Source organism: Labeo rohita, chromosome 17 (assembly GCF_022985175.1).
Source record: "Labeo rohita strain BAU-BD-2019 chromosome 17, IGBB_LRoh.1.0, whole genome shotgun sequence".
Classification (NCBI taxonomy): Eukaryota; Metazoa; Chordata; class Actinopteri; order Cypriniformes; family Cyprinidae; genus Labeo; species Labeo rohita.
The window spans coordinates 28,014,588-28,035,722 of NC_066885.1; the positions used below are offsets into that span (position 1 = coordinate 28,014,588).

General features: G+C 35.8%; 1 protein-coding gene across 1 annotated transcript; it reads right to left on the bottom strand.

The window, feature by feature from the left end:
• Window positions 1–696: 696 nt before the first annotated feature.
• On the bottom strand, window positions 697–16,522 carry reep1 (receptor accessory protein 1). The gene is made up of 8 exons (XM_051133796.1): window positions 16,282–16,522; window positions 13,607–13,679; window positions 13,426–13,502; window positions 13,162–13,282; window positions 12,580–12,693; window positions 11,490–11,661; window positions 8,018–8,283; window positions 697–4,056 (listed from the first exon to the last, which is right to left on the bottom strand). The coding sequence occupies exons 1-8, from the start codon at window positions 16,311–16,313 to the stop codon at window positions 3,979–3,981; spliced, it is 933 nt and encodes a 310-aa protein (XP_050989753.1). The 5' UTR covers window positions 16,314–16,522; the 3' UTR covers window positions 697–3,978.
• Between the last annotated feature and the right edge of the window lie 4,613 nt (window positions 16,523–21,135).

Sequence of the window (21,135 nt, forward strand, 5' to 3'; positions counted from 1 at the left end):
ATTTAAAACAGTCGAGTACATTTTTTCCAGGTTTCTTTGATGAATAAAAAGATCCAAATAGAATAAAAAGGTTTTGTATCATTATACACTATACCATTCAAAAGACTGGAGTCGGTATGATTTTTTATTTATTTTGTGGGGGGGAACAAATGATAGAAATTAATAGTTTTATTTAGCAAGGACGCTTTAAATTGACCAGAAGTGATGATAGAGACATTTATAATGTGACAAAAGATTTCTATTTTAGATAAATGCTGTTCTTCTGAACTTTCTATTCATCAAACCTGAAACCTGAAAAAATTCCACTCAGCTGTTTTTAACTTAATAATAATAATAAATGTTTTTTGAGCAGCAAATCAGAATGTTAGAATGATTTCTGAAGGATCATGTGACTGGAATAATGATGCTAAAAATTCAGCTTTGAAATCAAAGAAATAAATTAAAATATATTCAAAAAGAAAGCAGTTCTTTTAAATACTAAAAAAAAAAGTACTGTTTTTTCTGTACGTTGGATCAAATAAATGCAGGTTTGGTGAGCAGAAGAAAAACATTAAAATCTTACTGTTCAAAAACTTTTGACTGGTAGTGTAGATTATACAATTAAGTCTTTCATTTGTAACTATTATTTAGACCAGATCATGGGAGAAAATAAAAGTGAATCTTGTATTCTGCAGATTAAATAAATCACAAGACACATTTCACATTCACCTTTTAATCGTTGAATGCCAATACATTTTTTTTTAACAGAGATCATTTCACTCTTTTACATCAACTTCTGTCTTTTTCCACTCAAGATTTATTCAGTAAAGGACTTGAGAACATTGAGATGCAGTAAATTCTGGCCTGCCAGATGTGACAGCTGCGGAATATGGAAATACTTTTTTTATGGAGATGCTGCAAGCCGCTATGTTTTAATAACAGAATGGTGAAAAGACATTTTGACTCTCCTAATCAGAACAACCTGGCACAAACAACTCAAAAATACACGATAGTTCAGTTCCAAATGGACTTTTCTAGTCTTTAAAGGCACAGCCTCTACTCAAGTCCCTGAATTTAAAAACATAAATTCATCTGACATGATTAAGCATGCATATGTAATGTCTCACTTTCATATTCGAAAATTGAGAATTCAGAAAGTAGTCCACGAGATTCATTTTGGACACCATTTTGTTAATATTAAAATGGGTTCATAAATAGCTATTTTCCCACTGAATGACTATACGCACATCTAAACTGCTCTTCACACGGTATGAAGTTTCAAAGGTTGTGCCTTTAATGACCTGAATATTCAAAGAAGCAACAGTCAGCTGTTTTTATATGCTGTAAAAGGCCAAAGATGGTTCCACACAGAGCACTTCAAAATCATACCATTTTACAGAGAAAATGCTGGATTTTAATCTCGCTGTAAATACTGGAAACACAAAGCCAACAAAAAGCCAACCAGATTATCACTATTCCAATGATTTTTTCAGTTCACATTGTAGATAATTTCTAAATAATAAAAGTCAAAATATCAAGTCTAAATAATAAAAGTGTGATAAAATGACAAAAACAGTTCCTGAGCCAGATATTTTGTCAGTGATATAAGCATCTGAACAGCTACAAGATCTCAAACACATAAAATCTGTAATTTGACAAAGCACGTTTATGAGATTAGGATTGTCATCATTCTCACAGTATAAAACACATTGTGAAAAGCGTTCTAAATATCCACCTTTTTCTTCCTGTAAGAGTTTGTAAATTTTATGGGTCTGGCTTCCGGTCTCATTCATGTACAAAACAGCTCGTGCAAATTGGTGTGATTTATTATATTATTTTTGCGTATTATCTTAATTATGAACACACTGGTTTGTAGAGCAAACAGTTTTACCGTTTACTGCACGCTGTTATTCTTTTCGTAATTTCCCTATAGCGGAATGAACCGGAAGTCTCGCCCATAGGCTTACTATCGCGTTGAGGAAAAAAGGTGGATAGAATGTTCTAAGATCCAGCTGTGTTTGCTATGTGTTTGATAGTCCATAGAGATTTACAACTTACTCTCGACTGTGATCAGGAATGATACAACGGCAAACTGTGAGTTTCTTAGTGATACACGCTAATGTAATTGCACAGTGTTTTCAGACATTTGTTCCTCCTCATATGACTAAATCTGTGAATGCTACAAAACTAAAACGACTACACTAACTGAAGGACCCGCTTTGTGTTGTACCAAATCACCACTAACGCCTGCTCAACTCTGATAAGGTACTTAATACTGAACACGTTCAGAAAGTGGAGGCCAAAAAGTGAGACACATTCAAATCGTCAATGTGAATACATGCAACATCAAGCAAATGAAGAGGTTTAAGAAGCAAGCAAAGAAATAACAGAAAACATTCAGTTTTAAGGTAAAGTTAACACAAAAAAATGAAAATTCTTTCATTAATTACTCACCCTCATGTCGTTCCAAACTCGTAAGACCTTCGTTCATCTTCGGAACATGCATTAAGATTTTTTTTTTGTAAAATCTGAGAGTTTCCTGACCCTGTAGACAGCAACGAAACTACAACGTTCAAGGCTCAGAAACATCGATAAAATAGTCCATATGACATCTGTGGTTTAACCGTAATGTTATGAAGAGACGAGAATATTTCGCACGCAAAGAAAACAAAAATAACTGACGTAGAACCCGGATGCGCTGTGGTTGTGGTGCGGTTTGTTTGCAAGCAGAGGAATGGACGCGACACAGAAGAGAAGAAATGTTTGAAAAGTCGTTATTTTTGTTTTCTTTGCACACATACAGTTAAACCACTAATGTTACATGGACTAATTTATCAATGTACTTTGTTTCTTGGCCTTGAATGTGGTAGTACCATTGCTGTCTATGCAGGGTAAGAAAGCTTGTTTTCATCAAAAATACCTTAATTTGTGTTCTGAGGATGAACAAAGTCTTACATGTTTGGAACAACATGAGGGTGAGTAATTGATGACAGAATTTTCATTTTTGGATAAACAATCCATTTAGAATTACTTCAAAATATGTGAAATTTCATGCTGATCAATCAGCGCTGTGTTTTGAAATGATAAAATAAACTGTACATGACTAATAATTAATGTAATGAAGTAAAATAAGAACATCTATAAACAAATACCAACTTAATTGCCTCTTTCTGTGTAGGAAAGCTTTTTAGTGCATTTTAAACAAGACGGTTACTGATTAGCTTTATACGTATATGAAGTTACAGCACAATATTTTAAGTTTATAGCTGAACTATTGAAAGTTTCGAAGAACTGTAAAATCCATTGCACTTTGTCCATCTATTTTAAATCACAAATCACGTTAGGTATTGTGATCAATACCTTTTTTGGTTCAACTACAAGCTTGTATTAAAAATCCCTCTTTACAGATGAACGCTTGTATTTGTTAACACATAAATCATGAAATAAATGTTATGTTTGCTGTCAAACACACCTACCACATCAGTGCAGTACTACTTCGCTGTTCTAAGAAAGACTGATTCGGAAACACCTTGCTGCTCAGTAGTTGTCGAGCGGGCTTTAGGTGACCCAAAATGAGTGCAGTCCCCCTAAAAATAAAGTATGTTCATAAACAATAACTATTATGACTGTGTGCAGTGGTTATGGATGGGTGACTGGAGACGACGTGCATGCGTTTGTTTCTCCCAAAATCATACCAAGAAATCAGTCTACACTCAAACATACCATAAATATATACAAAACAAGTTTAATAACTCCCAAAGAGTCTCAGAGCAGCAGTATGTACACGAACGTGTTACCTAAATGAATTCCCTCCCCCTTGAGTGTCAAAGATCAGAAGCGAAAGGTTGCACATCGCTTTGGTTACCTCATTACAGAGCAAGGCTGCTTTTGAATATTTGAACATTTTGGCTGCATTCCTTTTTTTTCTCTGCCTTCTCTTGTTGCGTCTCCTCAGGTTGCAGGTAAGACAGCTAAAGCGCTCTTGGAGCATATGCACAGTCACATGGCTTCAGTGTCCGAAGAGAGGGCGTTCTTTGATCTGGATCGGGTGACGGGTCTTAGGGATCTAGGAGGAGGCTGAGAGTGAAAGAGAAGATATATGAGACAATGTATCAAACAAATAAGTCAATCAGTGAACCAGCAGTTCCAATCAGAATGCAGTTCGTCTGATCACAACATGATCAACATGATCACAAGATCAGATCAACATGAGCAAGGGCATGGATATTTCTGTGACGTGCCAATCTAAGGAAAGACAAACATGATCTGAGAATGCATGACTGAACATGCTTTGTGTACAAAGGCCTGTTTTTAGTCAGTTAGGTTGGTTGTATTTGTGGTATGATCATAGGTTTACCGGTCCACTAGCATTGGATCATAAAAGAATAAAATGATGTTCACACAAAACAAAACAACACAAAACACTGGGTGTTAGCAATCTATGGAAGCAAATTTCCCACATTGTGTCTACACTGGATACAAGTGATGCAACAAAATCAAAGTAAACCCATTATAATCAGTAAAACTCTGAGGCACAGACAGTAAATTAATTCCCTGTTCTATTTCTGATGTACTCTACGCGTTTACGCTACTTCCGACAACAGGACAAAATGCATTTGGAACTTTCGCTTTGACACATTTAGTGTAAACAGCCTCAAGGTTCAGCACGACAACAGTCTGGCCTAGTGTAGACATGGCATCAAAAATAAAAAGGTAATTGTGAAGGGTTTTTTTAATTATAGATTTTTAAAATCAAAGTAAAGTGATTGTGAAATGTAAAGCCAGAATTGAGTGATTATGAGGTTAAGAGAAATAAAGTTGCAATTGTGAGACAAGGTCACAATTACAAGAAATAAACTCAAAATTGTGGGATATAGTGACAATTACAAGAATAAACGCAAAAATGACAAGAAATATGTTGCAATTACAAGAAATAAAGCCAACATTTTTGGATATTAATTACAAGAATTAAAGTTGAAATTACAAGATGTTGCAATTATGAAACCAAGTCGAAATTACAAGAAATAAAGTAGGGCTGTACGATAAATCGCATGCGATTGTCGTGTGCATCTCCTCAGTAAAGCTGGTGAAAAGCTACGCAAAATCGTGTTCATAATCAAATACGATTCATCTGCAATTATGAACGCGATATTGCAATTACAAGAAATAAAGTTGAAATTACAAGAAATGTGGGAATTATAAAACCAAGTTGCAATTGCAAGAAATAAATACAAAATTGTTGGATATACTCACAATTACAAGACTTAAAGCCAAAATTACAAGAAAACGTTGCAATTAACCATGACAAAATTACAAGAAATAAATTCAAAATTGTGGGATATGGTCACAACTACAAGAATTTAACATGAAATTACAAGAAAGATGTTGAAATTATGAAACAAAGTCACAATTACAAGAAATAAAGTCAGAATTGTGGGATATAGTCATAATTACAAGAATTAAAGTTAAAATTAAAAGAAAGATGTTGCCATTATAAAAACAAAGTCACAATAACAAGATCTAAAGTCAAAATTGTGGGATACAGTCACAATTACAAGAAATAAAGTCAAAATTACAAGAAAGATGTAATTATGAAAAAAAGCCAACATTTTTGGATATAGTCACAATTACAAGAATTAAAGTTGAAATTACAAGATTTTGCAATTATGAAACCAAGTCGCAATTACAAGAAATAAAGTAGGGCTGCATGATAAATCGCATCCGATTGTCATGCACATCTCCTTCTTAGTAAAGCTGGTGAAAAGCTACGCAAAATCGCACTCATAATCGAATGTGATTCATCTGCAATTATGAACGTGATATTGCAATTACAAGAAATAAAGCCAAAGTTGTTGGATACTGTCACAATTACAAGAAATACGTTGTAATTATGAAACCAAGTTGCAATTACAAGAAGTAAAGTCAGAATTGTGGAATATAGTCACAATTACAAGAATTAAAGTTGAAATTACAAGAAAGATGTTGGAATTATGAAACAAAGTCGCAATTACAAGAAATAAAGTCAGAATTGTGGGATATAGTCACAATTACAAGAATTAAAGTTGAAATTACAAGAAAGATGTTGCAATTATAACAGCAAAGTCACAATTACAAGAAATAAAGTCATAATTGTGGGATATAGTCACAATTACAAGACTTAAAGTCAAAATTACAAGAAATATGTTGCAATTATGACACCAATTCGGAATTACAAGAAATAAAGTCAGTAAGAATTGTGGGATACAGTCACAATTACAACAATTAAAGTTGAAATGACAAGAAATACGTTGTAATTATTAAAACCAAGTCACAATGACAAAAAGTCAGAATTGTGAGAAATAGTCATAGTTACAAGAATTAAAGTTAAAATTAAAAGGAAGATGTTGAATTTAAAAAACAAAGTCACAATTACAAGATCAAGATCAAGTCAAAATTGTTGGATATAGTCAAAATTACAAGAAATATGTTGCAATTATGACACCAAGTTGCAATTACAAGAAAGTCAGTCAGAATTGTGGGATATGGTCACAATTACAAGAATTAAAGTTGAAATTACAAGAAAGATGTTCCAACTGTGAAGTAGAAAACTGCACTTACAAAATATATATACAATTACAAGAAGTAAAGTCATTGTGGAATATAAAGTCATTTAAATAATTGTAAGAACGTATGTGAAAAAGGTCACTATTGTAAGAAAAGTCAAAATATCCAACACAGATGTTGCAGTTGTGAAACAAATTCGCAGTTCAGAGAAATAAAAATGTAACTGTGAGATATAAAACTGCAGTTACAAAATATATTTACAATTGCGTAATATAAAGTCTTTGTAATTAATTGTAAGAAATTATGTTAAAAGTGTCACCATTGTGAGAAATAACGTGTATAATAATTCATATAATATAAATTATTTATATAATAACGAGAAATAAGATCACAAGTACAAGAAATAGTCTACATTTTTAGATATGAAATCACAATTACAAGAAAAAAAAATTAATGTGTGTGTGTGTTTAGATGCTACTCCTGTCCATCCACACCTCTGTAAAAAGCAGCAGCAGGAATACTGAAATGAATCAACATATGACATTATGGCACTCTTGCAGTGATTGTTAGGGGACACGCAACAGTGCTGAACTTTCTCCATTTATAGACAATTACAGTAAAGTGATGAACATCAAGGTTTTGAGAGATGCCTGTGTAGCTCTTGCAGCATTATGCAAGTCACTAATTCTTAATCTTGGGTGCAATGAGTTGTTTGTTTTTGGGGTTTTTTTTCCATTCAAAGCATGGTTCATACCAGACAATTCTTATAAGCAGCAAACTCAGTTCTTTACAGGGCAGAGCAACTCTGATCAACATCTACAAATGAAATCCCATCCCATGATTCCAGGTCAGCTGACACCTGACCAGTTCTGGAGAAGTCATAGTACCACCACCACAACAAAATATGGTCCACTGTAAGGGGGTCGTCAGAGGTCAAGTCACTACTAAGCACTTTATACAATACAGATTGTGTCAAAGCAGCTTCACAGTGATAAATAGGAAAATAGCACAATCGATTATGGAAACTAGGCTAGAACATTTTGGGTTCCTCAGTGAACAGTCTCTATTTTTTTCCTTAATAATCAAAATAACCTTTTTCCACTATAAAGAACCTTTTACCAGCAGAAAAGAACAATCAGAGACAATAACAAAAGACTATTCAATAACAAAAATTTGTCAGCTAAGTAGCATTTTCAAAACTGACCTTTTGTGAGATTTATGTTATAAACAAATATGTGTGTAACGATGTCTCTCATCCATCAAAAAGTATTGAGTCATCTTTCCCTGCCATTTTAGACAGCCACGTCTCTCCTATGACTCATTGTAACCGAATGCTAGTTGTGATCAGAGGTGAGAGTGTCAGACTCATTAGAGACTCACTCAGCTGACTCTCAGCAGCATTGGTTAGTGATTTAGTGGGTTAGTCACAACAAGCTAACAGTTAGCTCATTGCAGCCAGGCAAATCAGCAGCTAACTATCAGAAAACAGGGGTACCTCAGGGGCACGCCTCTTAAATCTGAATTGGGCCGAAGCAGATGAGGCAAATTCCTCCTTCTCCTCAGGCTCCTCTGAGGCTATGGGTTGGGATGCGGATTTATCCTGGAAGGACTCATAAGGGGAAAGCACTGGAGTTGTGGGCTCAGGATGAGGTGGAGTGGGCTGGGATGGAGCCGGGGTGGGTGTCAGCGGACCAGGAGGCTCAATGGAAGCATATTGCTCCAAATTCAACATCTCATATTCGGTCATGTCAAAATCATGGCCTGTACCATTACAACAGCACATCAAAACACAGATTGTGACTCCAACTGCACTTATACTCTCTATTCTGATGATTTTAATATTAAGCCAAAGTGTTATATAATGTCATTATGAAAGACTTGAAACTCATGCAAAGCTGAATGACAGAAGCTATTGAGTTACCATAGTTAGTTTTGACACTGTGTGAAAGACAATACTGCTAATGACGAAACATACTGTTCTATTGATTTCTTTTGTACATAGAAAAACAATGGAAAAGCAGCAGTTTAATGCAAAACATTCTGTCTGAATGACCCTTTATAGTGTGGACTTTGATATTCTTATAGCATTAGACTAATTATTAAAGCATTATAGTTATCATTACAGATATCGTTCGTAGTGTGAACAGGCCTTAAAGGCATAGTTCACCCAAAAATGGAAAATTAGGCCTACCCCATGTTTTACTCACCCTCAAGTAGGGGTTTGCGATATGTTTTGATCGTGGACGATAAAAATGTCTCCACCATCTGCTTTTGGAGAAATATTGTAGTCTTGTGCTATTCTATCAGTTGCAGTTTTGGCACCTCTGTCTCAATATACTGTGCATACATTCACATGTGTTAACTCAGCAGTAGAGTTACACTCACAGGAAACTGCACTTATTCACAATCACAAAAGTACATTATTTGCTTTAAAGCCTTGCTGGTTAAACATTTCATATGCATGGTGTTCCAGTGCGTATATAAGTGTGGGCACACTAAAATCCTGTCAAATAGCGCCTAATTACTGAACTAAGTTATGTATCGCTTCTGTCAAAACACACAAAGTTTACATATAAAAACAGCTGCTTATGTCTAAACCAGGACATTTTTTTATATAACTCCGACTGTATTCATCTGAAAGAAAAAAAGTCATATACACCTAGGATGGCTTAAGGGTGACTAAATTATGGGGTAATTTTCATTTTGGGGTGAACTATCGCTTTAAGTCTTGTTATTTGGCTATGTATTGATGAATTGTTGACACATACAGTATGGTGGAATAGATAAAAACAATGCTTATTTTTCAAAGAAAAGTTCCAAACTCATATGACTTTCCTTTATCTGAGGAACAAAAATGGATAGCTTTAGCAGAATTTCCTACCAGTTCTTTTGCATTTACCTTAAAGGAGAAGTCCACTTCCAGAACAACAATTCACAAATAATTTACTCACCCCCTTGTCATCCAAGATGTTCATGTCTTCAGTCGTGAAGAAATTATAGTTTTTGAGGAAAGCATTTCAGGATTTTTCTCTATATAATGGACTTCATTGGTGTCCCGATTTTGAACTTCCAAAATGAAGTTTAAATGCAGCTTCAAAGGGCTTCAAACAATCCTAGTCAAGGAAGAAGGGTCTTATCTAGCTAAACAATCTGTCATTTTTTTTCAAAAATAAAAATTTGTATACCTTTTAAGCACATAAGCTTGTGTAGCACAGGCTCTGGGATGCACGTTCACAACACTACGTACTATTGAATCACGTTGAAAGGTCACGCGGAACCCAGTGTTTACAAAGCGAACGCGCAAAGACTAAGAAAGTGCAAGTAAGTCAAACGCTGTTTACAAACAAAAAGGTACAACGATGTTGGACGATTCTGAAGTTGTAGGAGAAAATAAGATGGAGTTTTTCACCATACTCTACCTTTTCGAGCCGGAGTACACAGACGATGAACTTAGACGTGATTCGTAGTAGTGATGGGAAGTTCGGATCATTTTACCGACCTTTGAGTCTCGTTCAGCAAAATGAACAAATCTTTCTCATTTCATTCATTTTAGCAAAATACAATTAAAATGTTACGTGTTATTTCTCTAACACATCTACTGCTTACACAAACGTTGATCACACTACAAACAAGACAAAACTGTAATGCTATAAGAAACAGAAAAGATTAATTCATTGTTTACCTGGGTCTTTAGTCTATGATTAGCTCACCTCACCTCTTATCTGACAAGTCTTCGGGTTCGAGTCGTTCGTTCATCAAGTGACAGCCCCATAAGATGAACTAACGACTAGAAAACCCAAAGACTCGAAACAGGTGAACTAATTCCTGTACAGAACCTAATAGGATGTTGCGCATGCGCGACTGAACGAATCACTCCCTGAGACAACTCGTTCTTCCCGAGTCACATTAAAGATTCGAATCGTTCAAGAACGACCCAACAATAATTCGTAGCATCGTGGACGTGCATCCCAGAGCCTGTACTACACAAGCTTTTGTGCTTAAAAAGTATACAAATTTTTATTTTTCAAGAAAAATGACTGATCATTTCACTAGATAAGACCCATCTTCCTCAGCTGGGATCATTTATAGCCCTTTGAAGCTGCATTTAAACTACATTTTGGAAGTTTAAATTCAGAGCACCAATGAAGCCTGTTATATGGAGAAAAATCCTTAAATGCTTTTTCCTATAAAGACATGAACATCTTGGATGACAAGGGGGTGAGTAAATTATTTGTAAATTGTTGATCTGGAAGTGGAGTTCTCCTTTAAGTGAATAGGAAGTGAATGAAAACACGCACACACACACGATAAAAACAGTCAAGTCGTCTTGAAGCCATAGCTTTAAGTGAGAAAATTAACATTTGGCATGTGAAAACGTGCATGGTTTAACGTCAGTGATTTGCCATATGCAAATGTGTGCAGATATAAATAAGATTTGACAGCTAGAGTGGGAGTGACAATTTAATTCGGTTCCTCAAAGCCATTAATGACTACAGAGCACTTGAAATGCTGCAGACACTCGTATGGGTACTTTTTGGTCCTTTTCTACATCATTTTTAAAGCAATGATAGCTCATTGCCATTTACTTTATTTGTATGTAAAAGAGCAGCAGGATCATTCTGCCAAATATCTATTTTTGTGTTCTATAGCAGAAAGAAACTCATATGGTTTGAAACAACATGACTTTACCAGAATGTATTTTTTGGAGTGAACTATCCATGATACTGAATCACAGTAATGCGCAATAAAACTGGATGAAGAACACGGAATAATAAACAATTTCCTAATCAAACATTTACCCAGGACACTGGCAGGGCCACAACACTCAGGTTAAGAATTAATTGCATGTAACGGATGATTAAGAGAAGCAGCTAAACCCAACAAGATTAGCATAAATCTGATTGTAGGAGCTTCTTCAAAGGGTTAAGAGGAATACAGCACTGATCGTTTGGCTTGGCATTGCTTACCCTTGCTGTAACCAGTCTCTGATTTGCTGCGCATCATGGTGCGTGTTCTGTGCTGCGCGGCTGCAGCTTGAGTGGTTACAGAACTTGCATTCTTTGCCTGGCCCTCTGCCTGGAAAGATGACAGGTCCTGCATGCTGAAACTGCGGAGTCGCTCGGAGAGAACGCCCTGGCCCTGGATCCAAAACACCGAGAGTCAGATGGAAATCCTTAAGATGCTCTAAATACTGTCATGCTGTGTTTTAGATTATCATCAACAGTCTGTTTTGTTTATACAACATCAGCCTGAAGATGTGCAAGTATGTTTTGTTTATGCAATCTGCTTAAATTATAATAAGGTATGAATATAGTAAATACTGACTTCAAAAGAAACACATATTATCTAAAATAAACTAACAACCATTTAATATGGGATACGCACCCAAAAGTTATATATCAAAATGATACTTTTAAGCAATAACTCCCATATTCTTTGGAGTTGGATAAACTATTATCTAACATATCAAGCCTAAAGTAAACTCATAATTTTGACATCTTTTTAATTGATGTTCAATTCATTATAGATGCGGAATCCTGTTATAACATGATTTTCTCCTTCTGAAAAAGATTTTAAAAATGGATAATTTGAAAATATTATGACGTTTAATATCTGAAATCATTTGGACTCATTATTTCAGTATTCGCATGAGTTGTAGTGTTTACTGCATTTGTCATGCTCAACAATTCAACGCTGTTACCAGAGTAACTTATAAGAAATTATCAAATAAACATTTTTCTCCCATTTATTGAAAATATAATTTTATAAATATCCCCAACGCGTACTGAAACGTATCTTAATTTAGGGTAAACTTGCATCCCTGTTATTAATGTTTTTTGTTTGTTTGTGAAAAAATGCATTTATTTGTTTCCTTATATTTTATTTATGCATGTAATTATGTTTATTTTTTGTTTAATGCTAGACAATAATGAAACCATTCAAATCTATATGCAGATTTTGGTAACAAATTTTGATAACAAGGTGAACAAAAACTTCAAGAGCTTTAAGCCTTTGCACATTTCCTCTAACACCAATGTATCAGTATTAGATTACTACCTTAGTGGCAGCCATTACTGCAGCTGTTGCCGCCACATTCAGGCCTTTCCTTCCGAAATGCATCAGGGTGTCATAGCTTTTATCTTTTGCTTGGCAAAGGTATTCATCGATGTCCTAAGAAAGAGTCATAAAGAACATTTCTCATCAGTTGCATTAAAAATGGTACTGTTTTATTTCATTGTACACTTTCATTTTTTGAAATGACTTTTCGTTCTCTCTTGGTGTTTGTCATATGCATTTGCCCTTAGTGTGTCCTCATGACGAATTTCCTGCCCCAAGAATAAAAAGCAGAGGAAAGACTGTGGAAAATAACAGTATCATTTCCTTACCACCGCTCATCCTCGTCAGCCAAGGAAATGAACTTAGAACGGTTACAGGAAAAAGAGTCAAAGGTACTTCCTCCGCACCTCTAACAATTCAGTTTGTTAGCATTATAAAACACTGTTAAGTGTTTGCTCATTTGCTTAATATGTAGAAAATTAGAATATGTATTAGACTATGAAAGTTGAATATACTTTACAGCCTAGACAGGATAAAAATAACTAGATCATTACAAAGGAAAAATCACATCAAATACTGTACCTTCTCTTTAGAGGACAGTGTAGGGTGGACAAATTTTCTGTACAGCACACTGGATCCCTTTGTGTACGGGGAAAGTAACCACACCACAAAGGCGATTTTGAGCTCATAGTAGAATGGGAGCCTTCAAAAGAAATAAAAGACAATAAAATACAATCATATGCTCATGTGTCATGCTGGATACTGCCCACATGCATCAGCAGAAATAAAAATATGGGTAATTCCCAACAAAAGGAAATGACAAAAGCAATGGCACATTGTACTCACCAGCACAAAAAGATATCAGTAATCACTTCAACTGTAGTAAAAAGTGCAAATATTATCCAGTACATCATCCATTTCACCTGTTGGAAATAAGCAGAATAGTAAAAGTTTACAGAATCAGCAAGCAAATAAACATTAATGTTAATGAACTCAACTGATGGAAATATGTCAGAGATGTACTTACATATTCTCTCACATCTTTCGATTTGACAGCTTTATATGAGGAGTACGCCGGGTAAAGGGTACCAAATATGAGCCTGTGAAAATTGCAGAAAACATGCTTAAGATAAACAAATGAAAAATAATTCGAATAGACAACTCTGACATGAGTTTTATATGTTTTATTTCAAAATTAGTGCTGTCAAATCACATCAAAAAAGTTTGTTTACATAATACATGAGCATGTGCTGTGTATATGCATATATCAATACACAAACATACATGTGTAGATTTAAGAAATCTTTACACCTATATATGTATTTATATTTATACATCATTTATATTATATATGAATATAAGCATAAATAATATTACTAGAGCTGCAAAACAATTAGTCGCAATAAAAAAAAAAATTAGTTCAAAATAAAATGTTATGTTTGCATACTAGATGTGTGTTCACTGTGTATATTTATTATGTCTATATAAATACACACAAATACATGTATATATTTAGGAAAAATATGTTAGATTTATATATAAAATATTTATATATAATGTAAATTATATACAAGTGTTTACATACAATTTTTTTTAAATATATACATATATGTGTGTGTATTTACATATTATATAGACATAAATATACACAGCACACACACATCAAGTACGCAAACATAAACTTTTATTTTGAATCGATTAATCGCAACTAATCATTTTGCAGCTCTATATATTATATTTATTTCTTAAATATATACATGCATGTGTGTATATTTATGTATATATATAAATATACTGCACACAGCACACAGCACACATTATGTAAAGACAAACCTTTATTTTGAATGCGATTAATTGCGAACTTGTTGCTTTTTTTGTTATTTTATTTATTACGTTTCATACTTATTTAACAATAAACAGAGTAGTCAGTAAATACAGGTACTTCAAATACTCTAAAAATAGCTTATGATAATTTAAGTATTTTTTTCACATTTAATTTCATGTTTACGTAACACTTTATTGTAATTTAAAATATCAAATGTATTTTTTTGCCAGTGTCAATAAATAGCAATTTCTATCTGTGACAACTTACCCCAAATAGTGGATACCCCACCCGCCCTGCTATAGAATGTGTTTTAAATTAATTTACCAGATTTGAATATTTTCCTGGCCAATAACAATGGGGTATTGACACATTTTGGAGAAAATATTCACTGGAATAAAAACAAGTAACCCCAGCCTCCCCTACCACAAAATACAGCAAAATGCTCATCTCTTCCGAAAAGATATAATGGTTATGTAGGGTTTATTTGTGACTGAAATTAACGACTATGTTACGTGATTTCTAGTATTACAAAATGACACAACAATGGCCACTTATAACTTCAATCTGGCCCACCACTTCCCTGAAAGGAAACCGCTCCACTCCCTTTCCATTATTGATATTTGAGATAAGGGCCCTTTACTGCAGGCCTGGACTCCCATTTACTCAGCCCAGAATATTATTCTTTCAGTTCTTGCCTATTGTAACGCCACAGTAGCATGTAAACAGCCGACATATCTGCACGACCCCGTTTATGTTCCAGGTTTACATTCTGCATGCTTGATAAAAATAGACCCGACAAGTGAATGCTGGTCAAGGGCGCAAAGAAAAGATCAAAATCAAATGGGACGGAACGAATACCGTTCACACTGCTGTATAGGTTAAATGGGTGATTGGAAAGTGCCAGATAACCAAAAGAAGTGCCCTGCACCTGTGTTTAAGCATTTCAGTTCAACACTATTCCAGGTCCCCGAGCCCAGCAACAGCTGCGCCTCTGACCCGATCAAATGACCGACCCACAAACCGAATCCAGAGTCACAACGACACCGTCAGGGACCCACAAAACAAAACGTTTCCGACCAAACAGAGCCCACTGCAGACTATCTAGGGCATGCCAAGCAAAAACACCGGTTTGTTGCCTATTTTTAGACTTTCACACAGCTAGTTTACAGCACAAGTGTTGGCATATGTGCAATGTCATCGGATATTGTGATCTAAAATGAATTGAACGGCTATTTAGAGATTTTGCACACACAGCAAGAGGACTGAAGCGTTAAACAAAAGACATTTACGTGGAAAACATCAAAATGCGTTCATTTAAAAAATAAACCAAATACTGGAAAACTCAGTGACCATCAGCTGGATGACCATCCCATTGTCTTTCTATACTGACACATCAAAGACCCGCTCTACTGTACATACGATTCCAAACAATGACTCAATATTGACACCCTACATTGTGCATTTCCGCTAAATTGAAGATTCTGCACTTAAAAGTGTTACATAAAACGAACAGCTTCAAAAGCTGAGCTAAAACGGGGTGATATCCTACATAATTCACCGTGCCACATGGTGTCAGATTCTTATTTTGGAAAACCATCATTATCCATTAGCTTGCAGGTGTACAGTAACCTAAGGTAACCTTTGAAATAGCCTGTCAACATGTAAACGGAAAAATCAAAAGACTAACCAGGACGAATCGGGCCGGATACATAACCATATGTGATTTCATTCTGCCTAGAATTAAGCGCTGCCCTAGAAACCCTTGCGTTTACGCATAAAAAAGCTATTCATAAAACAACCTATTCATATAAAGATTACGCACTGAATTTTCATGCATCCCATTGAAAATGCTTTTCAAGAGCAGAATAAAGACTTACACCACAAGCCTAGAAATAATCCAGGAGACCATTGCGCTATGAGAGCGGCGTGTTGTCAACAGGGAGGAGTTTCCTTCGAGACTGTTGTCGGCATTTATCGTTTGACAGACGCGTCAGCGCAGGCGCTCTGGTCTGAACATGTGGGTTATAGATAATGGATAAAAATAATAAACATAACGGACAGAAATAATAAGCTACCCGTAAGTGATTGGATGGGCCAATGCAGACAGCATTTTCATGTGCCTCAAATCATGGGGTAAAAAGGTAGCTGCTCATGTCACATGATGTCCAAAAATGCTGCCTGGGTAAGATATAACGTTTCTCTCAGACACCAGAACTGTACAGAACAAATGAACTGTTTTAAATAATCTTCTGACAACAAGCTGCAATACTCATATTTACCAAATCTGAGGTTAAACTCACTTATTTAAGCTCAGATGTCTGTCTTTGTGAAATAAACAGAGCTTCTATAGAGAAGTAACCTAGATTTACAAAAGACACTCAAAAGATCAGGTTTCCTTCACAAAGCTGTGGATGAGTGGACAGGGAGGGGGTCAAAAGGAGAAAGACTGAGGTAAGTAAAATAACCCTCTGAGAATCCCAAAAGACCCTGGTAAAGCAGCAGATAATACAGTCAGTGAGGTTGTTGTGTTACTGTTTTTACACCAATGCTTTTTGATAGTAAATTATGTCTTGCATTGGCCATTCTACAGAATTGGTGAAAACTGCTGTCCCACAACCAAAAACACATTTAAAAAGCATTTAGGTATTCAAATCTTAAAAGTTTACTAAGATAATTTTATTATTTGTTTCAATGTTTAATATACAGTGGGTACGGAAAGTATTCAGACCCCCTTAAATTTTTCACTCTTTGTTATATTGCAGCCATTTGCTAAAATCATTTAAGTTCATTTTTTTTTCTTCATTAATGTACACACAGCACCCCATATTGACAGAAAAACACAGAATTGTTGACATTTTTGCAGATTTATTAAAAAAGAAAAACTGAAATATCACATGGTCCTAAGTATTCAGACCCTTTGCTGTGACACTCATATATTTAACTCAGGTGCTGTCCATTTCTTCTGATCATCCTTGAGATGGTTCTACACCTTCATTTGAGTCCAGCTGTGTTTGATTATACTGATTGGACTTGATTAGGAAAGCCACACACCTGTCTATATAAGACCTTACAGCTCACAGTGCATGTCAGAGCAAATGAGAATCGTGAGGTCAAAGGAACTGCCTGAAGAGCTCAGAGACAGAACTGTGGCAAGGCACAGATCTGGCCAAGGTTACAAAAAAAATTCTGCTGCACTTAAGGTTCCTAAGAGCACAGTGGCCTCCATAATCCTTAAATGGAAGACGTTTGGGACGACCAGAACCCTTCCTAGAGCTGGCCATCCGGCCAAACTGAGCTATCGGGGGGAGAAGAGCCTTGGTGAGAGAGGTAAAGAAGAACCCAAAGATCACTGTGGCTGAGCTCCAGAGATGCAGTCGGGAGATGGGAGAAAGTTGTAGAAAGTCAACCATCACTGCAGCCCTCCACCAGTCGGGGCTTTATGGCAGAGTGGCCCGACGGAAGCCTCTCCTCAGTGCAAGACACATGAAAGCCCGCATGGAGTTTGCTAAAAAACACCTGAAGGACTCCAAGATGGTGAGAAATAAGATTCTCTGGTCTGATGAGACCAGGATAGAACTTTTTGGCCCTAATTCTAAGTGCTATGTGTGGAGAAAACCAGGCACTGCTCATCACCTGTCCAATACAGTCCCAACAGTGAAGCATGGTGGTGGCAGCATCATGCTGTGGGGGTGTTTTTCAGCTGCAGGGACAGGACGACTGGTTGCAATCGAGGGAAAGATGAATGCGGCCAAGTACAGGGATATCCTGGACGAAAACCTTCTCCAGAGTGCTCACGACCTCAGACTGGGCCGAAGGGTTACCTTCCAACAAGACAATGACCCTAAGCACACAGCTAAAATAACGAAGGAGTGGCTTCACAACAACTCCGTGACTGTTCTTGAATGGCCCAGCCAGAGCCCTGACTTAAACCCAACTGAGCATCTCTGGAGAGACCTAAAAATGGCTGTCCACCAATGTTTACCATCCAACCTGACAGAACTGGAGAGGATCTGCAAGGAGGAATGGCAGAGGATCCCCAAATCCAGGTGTGAAAAACTTGTTGTATCTTTCCCAAAAAGACTCAGGCTGTATTAGATCAAAAGGGTGCTTCTACTAAATACTGAGCAAAGGGTCTGAATACTTAGGACCATTTGATATTTCAGTTTTTCTTTTTTAATAAATCTGCAAAAATGTCAACAATTCTGTGTTTTTCTGTCAATATGAGGTGCTGTGTGTACATTAATGAGGAAAAAAAATGAACTTAAATGATTTTAGCAAATAGCTACAATATAACAAAGAGTGAAAAATTTAAGGCGGTCTGAATACTTTCCGTACCCACTGTATATATATGATATATATATTTTGGCTATAAAATTGTCACTACCGAAACAGTCACGATCAAAGCATCCATTGAGGTTTCGGTAGTGGCATCTTTGCTTTTTTGGCTGTAATGACATTTCGGTAGTGACATCTTTGATTTTTTGGCTGTAATGACATTTCGGTAGTGACATCTTTGATTTTTTGGCTGTAATGGCATTTCGGTAGTGACATCTTTGGGGGGTTTTGGCTTTGGTGACATTTCGATACCGAAACAGTCCGGATCTAAACATTCAGTGACATTTCAGTAGTGACATCTTTGCTTTTTTTGGCTTTAATGACGTTTAGTGACATGTTTGTTTCTTTGGTGTTATCCCATAAAATTGTATCTACCGAAACAGTTTTGATCTAAACATTTAGTGATGTTTTGGTAGTGACATCTTTGTTTTTTTTGCTATTACTCCATAAAATTGTCACTACTGAAACAGTCACGATCAAAAAATTCAGTGACGTTTCGGTAGTGAAAACTTGTTTTTTTTTTTTTTTAATGCTTTGGTGATGTCTTGGTAATGACAACTTTGTTTTTTGACTGTTATCCCATAGAATTGTCACTACCGTCTCGATCAAAACATTTGGTGACGTTTTGTTAGTGACATCCTTGTTTCAGTCAGTTATATAGACTATGTTCTGTGTTTTTCCCTTGTTTCAGTTCTTGTTTTTCCTTTTATGGTCATGTTTCCTGTTCTTGTTTAGTTTGATTAACCTCCCAACACCCAAGCCGCCACGCCAGAGTTCCTGGCCAAGATGGCCGCCACACCAGAGTCTGCTCCCGCAGACCTCATAGACATGTCGGTCGGCATATACCCTTGACCGTAGTAACTCGCCTTGGCCTCCTGAACTGTCTACTCCACCATGGCACTGTGAACTGTCTGACACACCATGGCCTCCTGAGCGCCCTGACCCACCATGCCTCCTAGGACTGTCTGTCCCACCATGGCCTGACCCGCCATGGTTTCCTGAACTGTCTGCTCCGCCATGGCCCTCCAAGCTCCCTGACATGGCTCCCTGAGCTGATTATTTTGGCTTTGGTGACGTATTGGTAGTCACATCTTTGTTTTTTTTGGTGTCATCCCATAAAATTGTAACTACCGTAACAGTCATGATCAAAACATTTGGTGACGTTTTGGACATCCCATAAAATTGTCACTACTGAAACAGTCTCGATCTAAACATTTGGTGAAGTTTCAGTAGTGACATCTTTGTTTCTTTGGCTGTTTATATGTGTCAAACTGTTCAGAACTGTGCTAGTTAACCATGTGCTGATTAGCACTGACGTTTTAGTAATGATATCTTAGTTTTTTGGGGTGTTATCCCATAAAATTGTCACTACCAAAACAGTCATGGCCAAAACATGTCATCATTGTTTCAGTAGTGACAAAAGGAAACACATAATCCTTTATTTAAAGGAAATAAACTAAATTTTAGTACAGTTATGCAATTTTTTTTGTATTTTAGTATGTTTTAGTAGTGTTTTAGTATGAGTTAAAATTCTGTAATGTGATGTGGTCACTACCAAAACAATACTGTCACTACCGAAACATGGGATGTTTTGATAAAAAGAAATTATGCTGAATTATCAACTAAGATGTTATGATAGTGTTTGGTTCAATGTATATTCAAACTAATGAATTCTTAAGTTTGATCAACCTTATGCCTTTTATAAGGAAAATTTCAAAATGCAACAAACCTCATAAATCAAACTTGAAATATTGGTAAAATTGTAACTGTTATTGATGTACCTCTGAAAACTTCTGAATAAAATAGAAAAAAATATATATGTATTTACAAGGAAGGTGTAAGTGAAATCTTAATAGGTCAATATAACCCTTATTATTAAATTATACATTACTGTGTTTTGGTAGTGACAAATTTGGGTAGAGGACAAATATTCCAAAACTTTCTGAAAATACAGTATACCAATTAACTGCACAATTGCTAGAAATGTGTACCTTGGATATTATACAAAAGATTTTTTTCAAGACGTTTCCAACTCACGTAAGAGTTTAACAGATTACAATATGACACTGGTTTCATCACTGTTGTGAAATGTACTCTTTTTGCCTGTAAAATTTTATTAGTGTTAGCAATGTTTCCAATATACAAAACAGTTTTGTGCAGATGTGAATGTTTTTCCACAACAGTCAAGGTCTGAAATGAAGCAAAAATAATCCGGACCTGTACAAAATCCATGCACTTGTCACTCCAGAGTGCACAATTTATGTCAAATACGCAGATATTAACTGGTCATGCCAAAATGCACAAAGAGTAATTGTTCCATATGTAGACATGTTAGAAAACTGACTATTCAGCTGACCAATTTTAAAACATTAAAATGAAAATATAACTGGGATCTG